This window comes from Setaria viridis, chromosome 9 (assembly GCF_005286985.2).
Source record: "Setaria viridis chromosome 9, Setaria_viridis_v4.0, whole genome shotgun sequence".
NCBI lineage: Eukaryota > Viridiplantae > Streptophyta > Magnoliopsida > Poales > Poaceae > Setaria > Setaria viridis.
The window spans coordinates 53,724,729-53,741,247 of NC_048271.2; the positions used below are offsets into that span (position 1 = coordinate 53,724,729).

Below are 16,519 nucleotides of genomic sequence, written 5' to 3' on the forward strand. Positions count from 1 at the left end.
TAATTGCTGGCTTTTCCCTCCTCATCTCAAAAAAATAAAAAGAAAAGAAAAAAAAATCAAAGGGATGAGTGAGCAGCGACAACTCCACGTCTGGAGCCAGGTGATGTATGAGTGCATGTACTACACGATACACCGAAAATTAAAAACGCATTTATCCCCCGAATTATCAACTGGACTGTGCTCGCTGGTCTCGCAGCAGCCGAGCCCAACTGCACACAAAAGAAATGGCTGCATGAGCAGGCACAGGGAAAAGAAAAAACTAAACGAAAAGTATTAGACCAAACCCAAAGCCCTTAAGCTAAAGATTATCAATGATTGCGTCTCCAGCCCCCATTGTCCTTTGCACAAGTACTCCTCCTGCCAGTCCTGTAGGGTGCCCCATGCAGTGTGCCACGGATTAATTGGCCATAAAATTTAGCGGCAAGGGGCGAGCGCGATTGGGAGCTCAAAATAATGGAGCCGGTTGGCCATTGGGGAGACACGCCGGATTTGTTTAATCCCCTGGCCGCTGGCCCTAATCCCCCACCCCTTCTTATAAGCAATGCTGGGCGTTGCACCCCGTCTTCACCGCGCCGATCAGCTTGCTTAGCCGGCCTAACAGCGACAGAGCAGCCAAAGAAGAAGCGCGAAGAAATCACCGTGCTCGATCAGTTGATCGATCTCACCGGGTGATCTCGATCAGAGCCTTCCTGGAGATGACGGGGTTCGGGTCGCCGTGCGGGGCGTGCAAGTTCTTGCGGCGCAAGTGCGTGCGCGGGTGCGTCTTCGCGCCCTACTTCTGCCACGAGCAGGGCGCGGCGCACTTCGCCGCCATCCACAAGGTGTTCGGCGCCAGCAACGTGTCCAAGCTCCTCGCGCACCTGCCCCTCGCCGACCGCCCCGAGGCCGCCGTCACCATCTCCTACGAGGCGCAGGCGCGGCTGCGCGACCCCATCTACGGCTGCGTCGCCCACATCTTCGCGCTCCAGCAGCAGGTGCCGCCCGTGTGCATATCTTGTCTTGCTCTCGACTTCTCGAGCGCGCGCGCGTCCATGGCTTGTTTGCTGATCTGAGTCGTGTGCTTCAATTCGATCAGGTGATGACGCTGCAGGCGCAGCTGGCTTCGCTCAAGGCACAGGCGGCGCAGGGGCAGGGCGTGCACGACGACGCCAAGGGCGGCTACATGGGCAGCGCGGCGGAGCAGCTAGGGTACGGCTACCCCTGGTGCAACGGCAATGGAGGCGCGGGCGCCGCCGGCGGGCCGTCCGCGCAGCCGAGCGCGTACAGCAATGGCGGCCACGAGTCCCTGACCGCGCTGCTGGGCTCGGACTGCTACATGCAACAGTCGCTGTACCACGCGTTCGAGCAGTCCGGCGCGGACGACGACGACGGCCGGCAGGCGGCCGCCTTCGAGGCCGCGGCGGACTCCTCGTCGTTCGGGGCGGAGGAGAGCGGGTGGAGGTCGTCGTCGGGGTACCAAGACTGCGAGGACCTGCAGAGCGTGGCTTACGCTTACCTGAACCATCGCTCGTAAGAACTGAGAACTACTAGTGCAGAAAATATATCACAAGAGATATATAGATATATATCTGTTCTCAATTCCTCGTCGTGTTTTGGACTTGAGCTTGGGTAATATATGTCCGATTTTCGATCGATCGGTCGGTCGCATCGATCTCTGCTAGAAATAATTCAGAAGCATGATGCATTTATGAGAGTTCATTGATGATATATTGATCAGTGTAGAAACCTAATTAATTAGGCAGAAAAAAAATTATTGTTATGATCATGCAGCTAGCTAGCTTGGTCAGTTTGGGGTTGTGTTTTCTTCTCTCCAGTCCTCTCTCTAGCTGCAGCAGTCTGCAGATAAGGTTAGATTTCTCATGCCGGAAAAATGTACTGCAAGGAATATAGAAGCCAGCAGCATATTGAATGAGAGACAGCTGATTGATTCATGGCCACACGTGCAAGATCCAATTAGCTTACTATTTTTGTTGACTCCTTTTACTGAAACTCTTGCTGATGGGACACATCTTCTACATAGCTTGATGATATGATAGAACCCTTTGTCTCACAGCGAATCGTATAATAATTCTCCTATATGTGGATTTATTGTGCCTGCTTAATTGGTTCAAGTAACTTTTAACAGCATGCCTTACTCCTAATTAGTGTCTAATATGCCTACTACACTTAGCTGTTTCCAGGACTACACACGCTAAACACTGTCCATTCTGGGAACTGGCCCACTTAACTACTCTTAGGGCATGCCACCTTGTGGTAATTAACTCCGTAAAACATCTGTATTGTCTTGGTAATTTGAAAATGCTAGACAAGGATTTTAATCAGAGTCTCAATTTGGAAATTAAATGCTAGTTCAATTTGAACTAATTGGCATGTTCTAGCCTAATTTATCTAAAAGCGGAGGGAGTAAGTGGCTAGCTTAGGTGACTATTTACATAATTGTAAGGCCATGGAATTATTCTTTTAAAAAGGCAGGTCAGGCTAGGATAAGTTACAGCAGGATGGAGCAAACGACTCATGATTACGGAAGGTACTCACTACTCAGATGGGGTCATATGGACTAAGCATGTGTAGTACGTATAGACGCAGTAGGTCAAATGATGTTGCTACATCTATACAACCATATCATTATTTGGATAATGATTATGAATACACTAGACTGAACATAATTAAGCGTGAACAACCCAACATGAAATATAATGTAACTATTTACAGTAAGATAGTAAACCGACTAATCAAGAGGTTGTATATATGGCTGCGCAAATCGTATGTGAATCCTCCTAAACAGTCCCAGTAATTGACTTCCTACATCAACATGTTTGGTGGAAGAGGTCCGAATTTTTATCCCATCATCTAAAAATCATACCTAAGGAAGAATAATATCTATTAGATTTTGAAGTGAAATGCATCATAGGTCTGTAAACTATTAATATATTCTCATCTAGGTTCATGAACTCTTAAAGTGATTATCTAGCTCGCAGTTTTTATCATATGGAAGAAAAACAATAAGTACATGTATAGCTAATCTATATATTTGCATGGATTACCAGATCGAGAACTTCAACTGTATTATCCGTAAATTCCTTGATTTGTGGAATAGCTTCAGAACTAATCATGTTTAGTGTTTATTTATCAAGCCAGAAGCAAGTGTAGTATGGCCTTAGTCATTACTCACTCAAATACAACTAGAACCCACTTTATCTTTTGAGGAATGAGCGTACTAAAATAATGGTGAGTCTTTTTTCTTCCTCCTTAACATGTCCTAAAAATCTCATATGTCCTTTTATTTGTGGTGTGAGGAGTAGTATATATGCTAATAGAGTACTAGTTGAAAGCGAGAATAACCATAAAGTGTATTTTCCTTTTGGTGGTTTAAATTAAATCTGAAACAGGTCAATTAAGTGTGTGGCAAAAGTTGTTTCCAGAATTACTAAAGTTTATATTCCACACACTAACTGTGTATTTTATAAATGGATACAGGATCCACACATAATGAATTAATGCTACAACATGGAAAGTAAAACATAATAAAAAGGATGTCACTTTGCATCCTAATCAACACAGACGTACACATCACAGGAAACATAATACCATATCATACAATGCAGGAGATGGAAGCATCAATCATTGCTGTCTTTACAGTGAAGAGCTAACAAGGCGAGCTTTTTCCATATGCTTGCCTCTTCTCAATATATTTTTATATATGACTTAATAAAATCGACCTAATATGTATGATATAATAACAACAACATTATGAGTCCATTTCTAGGAAAATGAATTCCCAACCAAAATCCAAGTTATTGACTCTTACGAAGAAAATGAATTCCCAACCAAAATCCAAGTTATTGACTCTTACGAAGAAAATGAATTCCCAACCAAAATCCAAGTTATTGACTCTTACGAAGAAAATGAATTCCCATATGCATATCTTGATTCATCCTGAATGTAAATTAACTTGACATCTACACTCAGTTTAAGCAACTTGGTATATATTGGAGTGAGCGATTGGGATGAGTGTGTACCATCAAATTAAGAAGGTAATATACATAAAAACTACATGGAGTAGTGCTGGACTTGAATCCTCAAATGGTCGAATGTAAAATGCATATGGAAGTTCCTAACGGAACCAATTTCTTGTGAGCCTTAGAAATCTTGTGAGAAATGTTATTGGAAGCGCGATGCAAATTAAAAACGAAATGAAAACATCCCTTCTTGCTTCCGGACATTGTTTATGGTACATTTTGCAAATTGACGAAGCACCAATATTTTGGCTCGTTTGTTTGTTTATCGGTGGGAGGGATCTTGATGCATTGATCCTACTTTAGCAGCAGTAACCCTAGTTTAGGGTGTTCTGAAGTTCAAGGACAGTCTATACCATGTCCAAAATAGCCAAAAATGGATCAGGCACCAAGCTTATTCATTTTTTTTTCTAGGAATGGGAGCAGTTTGTTATGAATGGTCCTGAAATAAAAAGAGCTGTTTTTAATTGAATCCTGTAAAATAAATTCTTGAGTTCCAAACTTCCTTTAAGGCTTTAAACACGACAGGACTGAAGCCTGACAGGCCCATAAGCAGATCAAGCGGCCCGACCATGCACCACATCAGCTAGGGCCAAGCTAGGTAATGTGTCATTCATGCCCCGAGTCCACTGCATCCTGAAGTAATCAAGCAAAGCGTGCTCGAATCTAGCCGCACGAATCAGTCATCGGTGGCAGTCCAATCCTTGCACTCGTCTTATATAGGCTGTCCTTTTGGGGCTTTTGCCATCCTTGTGAATTGACGTCTGAAGGCTCCAATTCTACCTTTCATTTCCCTGTCTGTTCTCCAATCCCTATGCACTATGCATCAAACTTTTGCGTATCTAACGAGTGACTAATCCACTTAGGCAATATGAAACCATACGTGATTTCTGATGTGTTCTTCCGTTTAAACCACATGCATGCTCATGAGCTTCACCCATTACAGCTGACCTGAAACCGGCAAGCAGTACAGTACTACAGCCTCGCACCAAATCAAGCTCCCGAAAGCGGAGCTGAACTAAACAAAATCAAACGCACGCTAGCTGCAAATCAACAAGTTCTTTTTTTTTCGCGCGCGGTTTCTTGACAGAGTTTGATGCTAAGGATTCATCTCGTGTAGCTGCCTTCTTCCTGCTCGCCGAAGCCGCAGTACATCTCCTGCAGCGACGCCGACCCGTCGCAGCTCGGCGCGCTGTAGCACCCGGAGCTCTGCGTCGACAGGGACTCGGGCTCCATTGGCCACCTCTGCAGGAGAGGGCTCCCCGCCGCCTGCGGGCCGCCCGCCGTCATCGTCTGCGCCACCTGCGCCTTCGCCTGCAACACCTGCATCTGCAAGCTCGCCACCTGCGCAGGTTGATTGTGTGCATGAATTTGGGATTTCAGCGGCGTCACGCGCGAGAGATCGAGAAGCTAGTAATCTTCTGCACAGGCAGGAGTTAATGCATGCGCCGGCCGGCCGGCCGGCGGCAAGGGCGCGCGCGTACATGGAGGTAGTGGGGCACAGCGTACCTGCTGCTGCAGCGCGAAGATGTGGGCGACGCAGCCGTAGATGGGGTCGCGCAGCCTGGCCTGCGCCTCGTAGGTGACGGTGGCCGCCGCCTCGCTCCGGTCGGCGGGGGCCACCTGCTGCAGCAGCTTGGCGGCGTTGCTGGCGCCGAACACCTTGTGGATGGCCGCGAACTGCGCCGCCCCGTCCTCGGCGCAGAAGTGGGGCGCGAACACGCACTCAGCCGCGCACTTGCGCCGGAGGAACTTGCACGCCCCGCACGGCGACCCCGGCGTGCCGCCGCCGCTGCCCGAGGACGCCATGGCCGTCGTCGCCGCCTCCGTCAACGCCTGCTGATCGCTCGCACCCGGTCCGCACGTACGCGTCTCCCCTCCGGTCCACCTAGCTACAAGCTCTGCTAGCTAAGACAACCACCGCAACTTGCTAGCAGCCGCCGCACGGGGGAGGCTAAGCTCGAGCTCGAGTTTTATAGAGGAGAGACACGACAAGGGCTGCAAGGTCGCGAGGGGACAAGGCTAGAGAGAAACCCGCACGATGTAGAGGAGAGCAAGCGACCTGTGGGGCATCGTCTTGCGTATCAACCTCTCCAACATCGCTGATTCGCACAAGTTATGGGCCATGCGTTTCACGAGAGAGGCAGGGATGGGCACGCTCGCAATTCATGCAAAACTACTCTACTGGCTAGAGGTCACACATGGACTACTAGCTTGCGCAGCCGACATTGTGACACTGACATGTTGGCCTGTGCATATGCCGAACTTCACATAAGACTGTCGGCATCAAGTAAACTGCCAAATGTCAATGCCCCAAATTTTGTCACCTAGCACACGTAGCTTCAATTCATCACACTTTGAGTAGACTCACATAATTGGATCACTCGTGCATGTGACCTTGTCGAGGACTAGGGCAAAAGTTTCAACAAGATGTAATGTAAGGAAAACCCAGCAGGCCTTTGATAGACGAGCTAAAGAATTCCTGAAGAGGAGAAGGTGGTGTACGTGTGGTGAATTAGTTCGTCCGGCCAAAGTGGTTCCGGCGGTCGTGTGCTGGCCGCCGCCGCCGCCGGACGTCGGAGAAAAAGGCACGCAGCCACGGCAGCTTTTGTCCGCCGAACGCCGCCAGCTTTATGTGACGAGCTGAGCTGAGCTTGCTCGGGCGCTGCCGCTCCTACGTAGGAGTACGTGGTTTCTGCTGCCTTTTCCCTTTCCCTGCCTTGCGTTCTCGTGTCCGGTTGCTCCGTTTGTTTTGTCGCTGCACCATGCGTTTGGTACACCGATGGCCCTGTTTGTTGCGCAAAATTCCGGGGTCTGCGCTTACCTGCACGTCACATCGCACGGTCGACCGTTCCGGACAGGAGCTAAGATACATCGGTGTCAATTATGCATCGGCTGGAGAGAACAAAATTATAAGATGGGAGTACAGTTTGGTTGGCACACTAGTACTTGTGCACTACTGTTTTTTTTTTTGAAGATTTTGTGCTCTGTTTTTGAAGCGATAAAATCAACACGGCTGCAGGATGCTTATTAATCCATCTCTAGATTTCTGTTGCATGCTTGCACGAAGCTTAATTATGTTTTATTTTCTCTAATACTCCACTTGTATCTTTGTATCAAGAGATATGCTTAATTAATTATGTTACTATAATTTAGGTTTAGGATATTTTGGTTCTGAATAAATTTTATACGAATTTTACAATGAATGGAACACATACTGCAGCAGTTCGATATGTGTCTGCTCAACTGCAGGTCAGCTAGGTGGTGATGATGACTCATGATTAAGGACACTAGATTGTCCTTGATTATTCTTAACAATTGGGGGTTGTTGCAATGCTCACCTCAAGTGCGCCAGCTCTGCAGACACAGCTACCGCCCTCTACCGATAAACAAAGCCCATCCAGCCGAATACAAATAACTGCGCACGTAACCTGATCACCATAGTTTATCATGCAATTATGCGGGTGTCTCCGTGCAAGCTTTTGCATCAAGGCATGATTAGGATAATGTGCGCGCCAATGCAGCTTGTCTGCTTGCTTCATCTGATTTCTTTTTCATTTGTGTGTGCGTGCAAGTCCGCGCCAGTGGTGTGTATTTGCATTATTGTGCGAAGCTAGCTAGTGCGTACGTGTACATGTTCGCCATGATAAGAACACAGGGGACACGGGGGCTAGTGCATGAGTGTCTAGGAGATTAGTTAAACAAGTGGGGGGGGGGGGGGGGGGGGGGGGTTGAGGAAGAATGATCTATGGTGTAGGTTTGGGGATGGAAAAGACGATACAAACTAGTCCATCAACCTGTGCTCCCGCACGGGCTATTGTTTTTAAACACTGTTGAATCTAAAAATTATCTAGAAATTAAACTTTTAGCTACTATCTCATTTTTTTAATACTTCAACATAATACTCATGTATGTACTTATCTTTATCCAGTTATGATTGATTTTTAATTAGTAATTACTCTATAAACTTTTTGATCCACATTCACACTTTTTTCATTTTGTATCGCACTTACATACATTGTATTTAGCATAAAAACCAATATTTTTCATCAATTTCTCACATACATGTATAAATGGTTTAAATGGTGACACTCATCATGTGTATACACTTTAACTTAGTGTTTCTATATTAACAATGACAGAAATAGGTAATTTAGAATTATATATTAGTTAACTTTTGGATATTTCTATATGATGCACATGAAGACTATTAGATTAAGATTTAGGTATTTACTTTATATTATTTTTAATAATAACATAGATGGGTAACTTAGATACAAATTTAGAATGATATTTTAAATTATAGTTTATAATGATCATATGAGTAAATTGGATGAAGATTATGAGATTACTTTAGATTATTTTTTATAAAGGCCGACGTTAGTAATTTAGATATAGGTTCAGAGTTTATTTTGAATATTTTCATAATGATAGTGGTGTATAACTTTTTAGAAAATATAATAGATCAATAACTATGATTATTAGAGTTTACAAGATTGGTATTTGGTGTTTTTGATTTTTTAAAGAATTTTTGGGATTTGTCTTTTTTTTTCTAGCGTGTCTCGTAGGAACTAATGCGGAGTTTCCAATAAAAAAATAAGACCACATTGCTACAAAACTATTACCATGAGTTACATTCAATTGTTAAATATTCAAACACAATACTTATATATAGATATAAAGCTATTATCTTCATCCGATTTTGATAGATTTTATATAGTAATTATTGTATAATATGCTCATCTACATTTATAATCTTTCACTTTTCACTTTGCATCGTAGGTATGTGCTTGAATTTATTTAATGGACCTTAAGTTTGAACTATAATTTTAACATAGAGACCTATATTTTCATCACTTACTCTATATCTTTATAAATGGTGATGCACATTATGCGTATATACCTTAGTTATTATATCATATACTAATATTGTAAGAAATAGACGATTTAGACTCATCTATTGTTGTATATTTTTGTGGCGGAACCACCGAAATTAAACTAGCTTAAGTGTGCTAACCATCACCTTAATGGTCAATCCGGTCACACACACTTAAAACGGTGTAATCCGACAGTCCGTCGAGTCAAGCCTGATCCAACCACTGAATATCTTGATCGAAACAACATGCAACAAGTCTCACACAAAGGTGAGCGCAGATGATACAATATGGTATTTCAATTTACAACATAGAGTTTATAATTAATTTACAAACCGAGTTTGAAATTCATATAATATTACAAGCTAGAGTTCTTGAAATAAATACAGTGGAAGTTTAAACGATAAAACGCGAATAAAGATACATGACAACATGAGTAGCCCGCCACATGTCATCCAACACGAGACCACCTCAAGGCAAGGTCGGAGACCACTCAACCGACCACCCTGCAGGTAAAGGATGGGCATCCAAGGTTGACCGGCAACCAACTCTATCATTTCATCACTAGTACCTGAAAGTAACAACAAAGTAAGGCTGAGTATACTAATACTCAACAAGACTTAAATGACTATGGTATATACTTAGCCAACTCCTAGTATGAAAGGCTTTTGGCTGAGGGGTTTGTTTTGACTAAAGCAACTAAGAGTGGATCCTTAATGTCAAGCTTTAGCATCCAATTTAAGGTTGAGCTAACCATTCTAAGTGAGCAACATTTTCAAACTTGTCAGTGTGGAAAAAAAACAATTGATTAGATAACAATATCAACATCATTTCACATTTCCTTTCATTCCACTTCTTATTACGATGTGACACGGTGATTAAGATTCTCTTAACCGAGAGTGGTGGCGAATCGATTCGATTTATATCATTGCAAGGCGGACCTATACACACGACATGTGCATGCCCCATCAAGCCGCACATGGCAAACGGTCCCCTTAGAGAACAATGGCAGTTGCGAACTCATGCGACCCTTGAGTGCTAATCCCCACCGATACCTCCCCGGGTCTGCCGTGAGTTACTAACTAGTACACGAATAGGAAACATGACCAACTCAATCTGCAATCACACCTTAAGGTAATAGGTTTTACCAGTTTCAACTACCTCTTACTTCTAGAGTACTATTCAAACTCGATCAGTAGGGCCACAACGAACGGACCTTAATCGACATAGGCGGAGCGCAACCACAATACTAACTTCAATTTTATTTTCTGTCTCCACCCGGTCTCCAACTTTTCTTTCATCAGTGATTCATTCTCAAGTAACTTGCCATAAATATTGAAAGGTCCGATGTCTCGCGAGCGATAGGCAATCACTCGACTTCTACCGTTCTTAATTAAGCATGGCATTTCTATCGACCTACACATACTAGTATTTTGAACCTGGGAGTCCTAGGGATCATGCAACTAAGGTTTCATTCAACTCCCAGGAACTTAATGTATAAAAGTAAACACGTATTTAAGATAATTGCATAGTTTTGAATTTAGGAGTTATGCTCCGGGGCTTGCCTTCGAGACTAGCCTTGGGCTCTTCTGAACTTTGGTTCAGGTCTTGGGATGCTTCAATTGGAGAGGCTTCACGCTGCTCACTCTTGGGCGCGCCGATCAATTCATAAAGACTGTCGACTAGCGGGTTATCTACATGAAAATGCATATGTATGAGTTGATTGAAAGGTGATGACACATGCATGAAGTCAAATTTAGAGAGTGCAACAACTCAATCATACAATATTTAAAGATCAAAGAAGAGCATACAAGCATATCATTATCTACACAAGGAACACTAGAGTTTTCATGTGAGACATAACCTTACCAACTAAACCAATAATATTTCAGTAACTTTGGTTGCAGCATGACATGAATACCTGGTCCTAAATAAGTGATTTAGCATGTCATGATGGTAACAAGATCTAGGTAAACCATGCTTATGAGTGAACTATAGCAATAACATACTAGAGGCCAAATAAATGACACATACAAGCAACCAGAGAGATTCTACTAGCAACATTTTCAGCAATGATCATGCTACTTATAAAGAGCATAAATAATAATTTGTGGGGCCTACAAAACCTAGCAGCAAGTATCTTTAATAACTAAACTAACTTTTAACATGAATAAATGTCCAGAAAGCATCTGTTGGTATATGAACATAAATCATTTACGGGAGCTTTCTCACCACACCTAAAGTTTGCTGTAAAAATTTGAGCATGATTGGATTAACATAGAAATTACTAAAAATCAAACATGGTGACATGGTAGATTATAAATAATAAATTATAATTGGAGTTATGTCAGTGATTTGGTGCCAAAAACCTCTCAGAATATTTTATATCACTAATCTATACTACTGAGAATTTAACAAGATTTTATGAACAAGATAGCTATGCCTTCCAAATAGAAGGAGATTAGCAACATGCATTTTATTCAGTATCAGAAACATATGGTGCATTGCAACAAGTAATTTTTCCTAGGTAAACAGTTCATAATAAACCTAACAAAATTTATTTTGTATTTTTTATCATTTTCCTATGATTTTGTACGGATTTCCAAAGTTTCAGCAATTTTAAACAAAATTAAACCCGAAAAGAAAAAATGCTTTTGCAAGAAAGCCCTCCGAAATAACTTTTTCCAGTAGATCCGTCCTTCCTTTTATGAACCAGCCCTGACTCTTACACTTAAGTCCCTCAAAGATTTCCCACCTCACACTTAAACCTAGACATTTAACGGAAAACCCCCTGGAGTTCTATTTCCTTCACACCCAACACCCCGCCTCCTTCTTCTACCTCGGTCACGCACGCCCGCGCGGCGGCGGCGGCGCCCCACCCCGGTGACTACCCCGAGAGCCTCCCGACACTGAGGCGCACCCACTCCCCTAGTTTTTACCTTAGAACCTAAACCTTAGCTATTCCGGCAGTGAGCGGCGGCGCACGCCCGGTGGCATGCACGAGAACGCGCGTGGAAACATGGTTGAGATGGCGGTTTGGCAAGAGCTTGAGGTCCAGGGCTCACCTAGGTTTCATTTTTGGGGTTGGTAGGGCAAGAGAAGGCCGGAAGGTGGGGTTTGACGGTGGGGTGGAGTCTTGTGGCTGGCGGCAATGGTTTGCGCGGGGACTTCAATCCCCAGCGCTAGGGTGCATGGCGGCGGGCGAGAAGAGGTGGCAGAGGTAGATGGGGAGGCTATCCAGCTTGGGGTGGTGGTGATTTGATTTTGGCAAGGCAGGGGTGGGGGATTTGGCCGGCGAAGGCGCCCTGCTCCTGCTCGGCTCTGTTTCGCTTTTGTCTTTAGTTTGGCGGGAGGAGGAAGAAGAAAGGAGAATGGGAGGAGAGGGAGATGAGACCGGCTGGGTGGGAAGGAGATAAACCGAGGGCGCGGTCGCTGGTCTCGGTTCGGCCCTGGCAAGCCGTGGCGCGGCGCAGGTGCAACAGTGGTGAGCAGGAGCGAGGCGACGGTGGCAAGGCGTAAGCGGCATGGCGGAGCGTGGGCGCGGCATGGGCGTTGGCGACGGGATGGCGCGGTTGACTGCGAAAACGTGGGGTAGAGGGCCCGACGGCGTTGGCGTGATGTAGGCGGCGGCGTGCGCTCTGCTCTGCTCAGTCTCTCGCGACAGGGAATAGAGGGATGGGAGGAGGGAGAAGATGAAGGGTGACGAGTGGGGCCTGCACATTTTTTTAAAAGATCTTTCCTCCTTCAAAAGAGCAAGCTACTACTACCCAAAAATCTCCCAAAAATACCCATTGGAAACACAAAATCACAAAGAACACAATGAAGCTTGAACCAATTGCAAAGCTAAAAAAAGATTGCACAGAATTTGAAAAGTAAAATAGTTAAAATTAAAACTTCACTGAATTTTTATCACTAGCACACATCACCCAAAAATAAGGGAAAATTCTTTAAATTCATCATTTTGCATCAAGTATTTAAATAAAATAACCGGAGGCATAGCTACATAGCAAAATTTTGAGCTGCTTCACAAAGTTTCATTTGATCAATAAATGACAATTCAGGAGTTTAAACTAATGCAATGATAGGAGGCTCATGTTTATGCAGAGGATTAAATCTAATTACAATTTAAACACCTAGGGTGTTACGATTTTTAATTAAGGTGATTGCATTCAAATGTGGGATTACCTCATATTATTTTTAATAATGGCATATGTGGGTAATATTGATGCAAATTTTAAGGGTTACTTTAAGTTTTTTAAGTATTAGTGGTGGAAAATTTAGTTGCAAATTTAGGAGGTTATTTTAAATATTGTTTATAATGGCATGTGTGGGTAATTTTGATGAAGATTATGGGTTATTTTAGTTAATTTTATATAATGACAGAGGTGGATAATTTAGATATATACTTAGGGGGTTACTTTAATCTATTTTTATAATGGCATAGGTGGATAAATTTTTAGAAAGTATAATAGATCCAATGGCTATGACGATTTGAGTCTACCGATTGATGGCTAGATGTTTTGCTTTTTTTAGAATTTCTAAGATTTCTTTTTGTTTCTAGAGTGTCCATATAGGAATCATTGGTGGCTTCACCTAGAGGCTTCAAAAGAACCTTCAATTAGTAATAGAATTAGTAATAGTAAGATACCAAGATTTCGGATGCAGAATATTTCTTTTTTCTTATGTTAATAAGGTCAGAAGCCTGAACCGATCAAACAAATGTGTAATGCCTACACCATTGCAGCTGCAACTCCAATGTTGCCCCATGGTGAAGTGCTACATACGTTTAGGGTGCACATGATCGTGAGTTCATGACTAGCTTTAGGCTAACGTACCAGACAATATGTGTCGGTTTAAGCCATAAACGGGTACTGATGATGTGCTCAGCAATACCAGTTTTGGTACTGATAGTGAGCTATCACTACCAAATCGTACAAAGAACCACGCCCCGCCAGGAACTTTCTTAAGAAAAATGGTAATAAAACCATGAATTTTAGTGTGTTTGGGTTGATTTCTTAACTTTCCCCCGGCTATCGTGCTCAAGCTCCGCCCTTCTGCACGGTTCTTAAGACCTACTACCAATACTGGTTTGTGTAAAAAATCAGTATTGATAACCTCTTCGTACTGATGAGGTTTTTAGAACCGGTCGATACTGGTAGTGGCAGTAGGTTTTGTAGTAGTGTCCTTTCGCGTTCAACGTCAGCGAGGGAGTTCTTGGCAGGGGACACCGGTGGCGAGGCTAGGGAGCAGGTTCTCCTGGTCAATAGCATTTGGGGTAACTGTCCTTTTTGCTGTTCACAATTTGGATTGATGGATTGCAAAGGCTGGGATATTTGGATGAGTTAGAGGTTGGAAGCATGATTTTGTAATTTGAGATTCCGAGTTGGATTTAGTATATACATAATATAATTGCTTTCCGATCTACTTGGCGCTAGCACAGAGCGTGTGTGAGGGGTTGTCGTCAGCCGTTTGGCTCTGACATCTCATCTTGTATTCTTGTTAGCGCGCTGGATATACATGTTCGTGGGTTATTAAATCTCACTCGAGATTGTGAAAAAAAGATATAACTTGTACATTAACAGGAATGTAATGAATTAACTATATACATATGACAAAATGGTTCCCTTAATAATAAACCACAAAATTATGCCTAATCAAAACTTATTGAGCAGGCGCGTGTGTGTGCATGTGTTGTGTTTGTGGGGTACTTGGGTTGCCTGCATTCTCAATGTACTTACTCTCTCAAAAAAGTTATTGAAGTGGCATATATTTGCTACAACTGTTTTAAACCATTGTCAGTGGGGATTTTATAAGCAATAAATGAGCTGCCATGTAGGCAATTTTGATGACATGGCACACTATTTATGAAGTGGGAGAAGAAACTAGTTTCATAGTGATGAAATCATGTATACACTGTTTCCAACACAACTTGTGTCTTGCATGTAGTCTTGGAAACAACGAAAAATGAAACAATGCATTGTGTGACCTATTTCATCCACAAACTAAATGCTCCCCTACACTGAGAATGGCCTTAGAATCCGTTAGTTGTAATGGATCAATTATTGTGCGTGTAATTTCCCACACACATAGTATTTAAGATGCTGTCTTTCTAACCTTTAATTGCTTGACATATCAAAGTGGGAATGCAATACTTCATCATTATTTTTGCCGTGTCTATATACTCTTGATCTCCATGAGATATCTAAAGTATATATACACATTTTTTGTACTAGATAGGAGTATATCCAGATTTTGTATTAATGCTGGTCTTTATTAAATTATTGTACTATAAAACTACACAGCAAATCTACCAAGCATGAAAGAAAATATCACACATGAATATACGCATTTATTACAAGAGAAAAAGATTGCAGCAAATCAAATTATGAAGGTTGGGCTTGAGGTCATGTATATACACGGTGCCACAATATATATACATGGGCTTGAGGTGCCCTAGTTAAAAAAGATTGGGGAGCAAACTTTGTGTGTTCTATCCTTACTGTATTAGAAAAAAAATTGATTTTGTACGTACCTAGGAAACTTTCCCCTCTGTTTCTAGATCTGTTTTGAATAGTTCACGCTAACTTACTGATGTTTTTCGCTTCCTTGTAGGCACCCATGGATGAAAGCAGTTCAAGAGATGGCAACCGTAGGAACGGCAAAAGGGCCGCCGATCAAAGCTTCATCAACAAGGTGAAGGAGCCAAGACAAGGGTTGGGGATTGCCAAGCTAGAGAGAATGAGGGCAGAGGAGGAAATGAAAGAGAAGTACTTAAAAAGTCCCTTTAGCCAGGCACACATTTCTGGTGCTGGTATCCAAGGCTTGGTAAGCATACCTTTTTTTTTTTCCCGAAACACTTGTATTATCCATTTAGGTGTGGTTCACGCATGGTTGTGTTTTTATATTACCATTTCTTTGATTGCCTTCTCTGCTTACTGACGTGCTTTACGGGAACTGATCTATATCAAGTAGAGCATGGAACCAGAATAGCCTCTAACCTATTGTATGGCTTATATGCTGGTCCTTGTTGCCCTACCAACACCTTCCAGATTCTGAGATAGTTTCCAAGGATTTCTTTTACTGTCACATACATACTCATATTATTGGAACTGATGTGAGGAGGACATGTGTATATCTTAGAGCTCATGTCATAGAGATACAGATGGTATTTTAAAACTCAGAAGATCTTTGTGATTGTATTTTCAAAATTGGAAGTAGGGAACCGGGATGTCCTCGAACGCTCAAACCCGGCTTACATCTTACTAGCCTTAGTTTGGTGCTACAATTCAATTCAATGCCCTACCCAGTCCAGTCCTTCCAGACTTTTGCGGTATATGCGCCTTTATATCTTTGATAGTTGTTCAAAACTGAAAGCATCTTTGCCTTTCTTTTGTTTTTGTTTCCAATGCTTGTTTGTACATACTTCTCATGTGTAATGATAATAATATTTCTCCCTTGCACCGTATGCCCTTAGCATTATATATGTTGTCTTCTCAAGTATGGATGATGGCTGACCTCATGGTTTATTTCAGATGGCATATGGAACAAGAGGATACATGAATGAACAGTTCAATCTTCCCTTCACCAGGTACACATGATTAGTTTCCGATCTTTACACATGTTCACGGA

At 42.9% G+C, this 16,519-nt stretch overlaps 2 protein-coding genes across 2 annotated transcripts; one reads left to right on the forward strand and one right to left on the reverse strand.

The window, feature by feature from the left end:
- The first annotated feature begins 452 nt into the window (after positions 1 to 452).
- Positions 453 to 1,937, forward strand: LOC117839705 (LOB domain-containing protein CRL1). Its single transcript, XM_034720103.2, has 2 exons — positions 453 to 974; positions 1,076 to 1,937. The coding sequence occupies exons 1-2, from the start codon at positions 696 to 698 to the stop codon at positions 1,511 to 1,513; spliced, it is 717 nt and encodes a 238-aa protein (XP_034575994.1). The 5' UTR covers positions 453 to 695; the 3' UTR covers positions 1,514 to 1,937.
- A 2,941-nt stretch (positions 1,938 to 4,878) lies between these two features.
- Positions 4,879 to 6,083, reverse strand: LOC117839844 (LOB domain-containing protein 16). The gene is made up of 2 exons (XM_034720272.2): positions 5,526 to 6,083; positions 4,879 to 5,360 (listed from the first exon to the last, which is right to left on the reverse strand). The coding sequence occupies exons 1-2, from the start codon at positions 5,823 to 5,825 to the stop codon at positions 5,124 to 5,126; spliced, it is 537 nt and encodes a 178-aa protein (XP_034576163.1). The 5' UTR covers positions 5,826 to 6,083; the 3' UTR covers positions 4,879 to 5,123.
- Between the last annotated feature and the right edge of the window lie 10,436 nt (positions 6,084 to 16,519).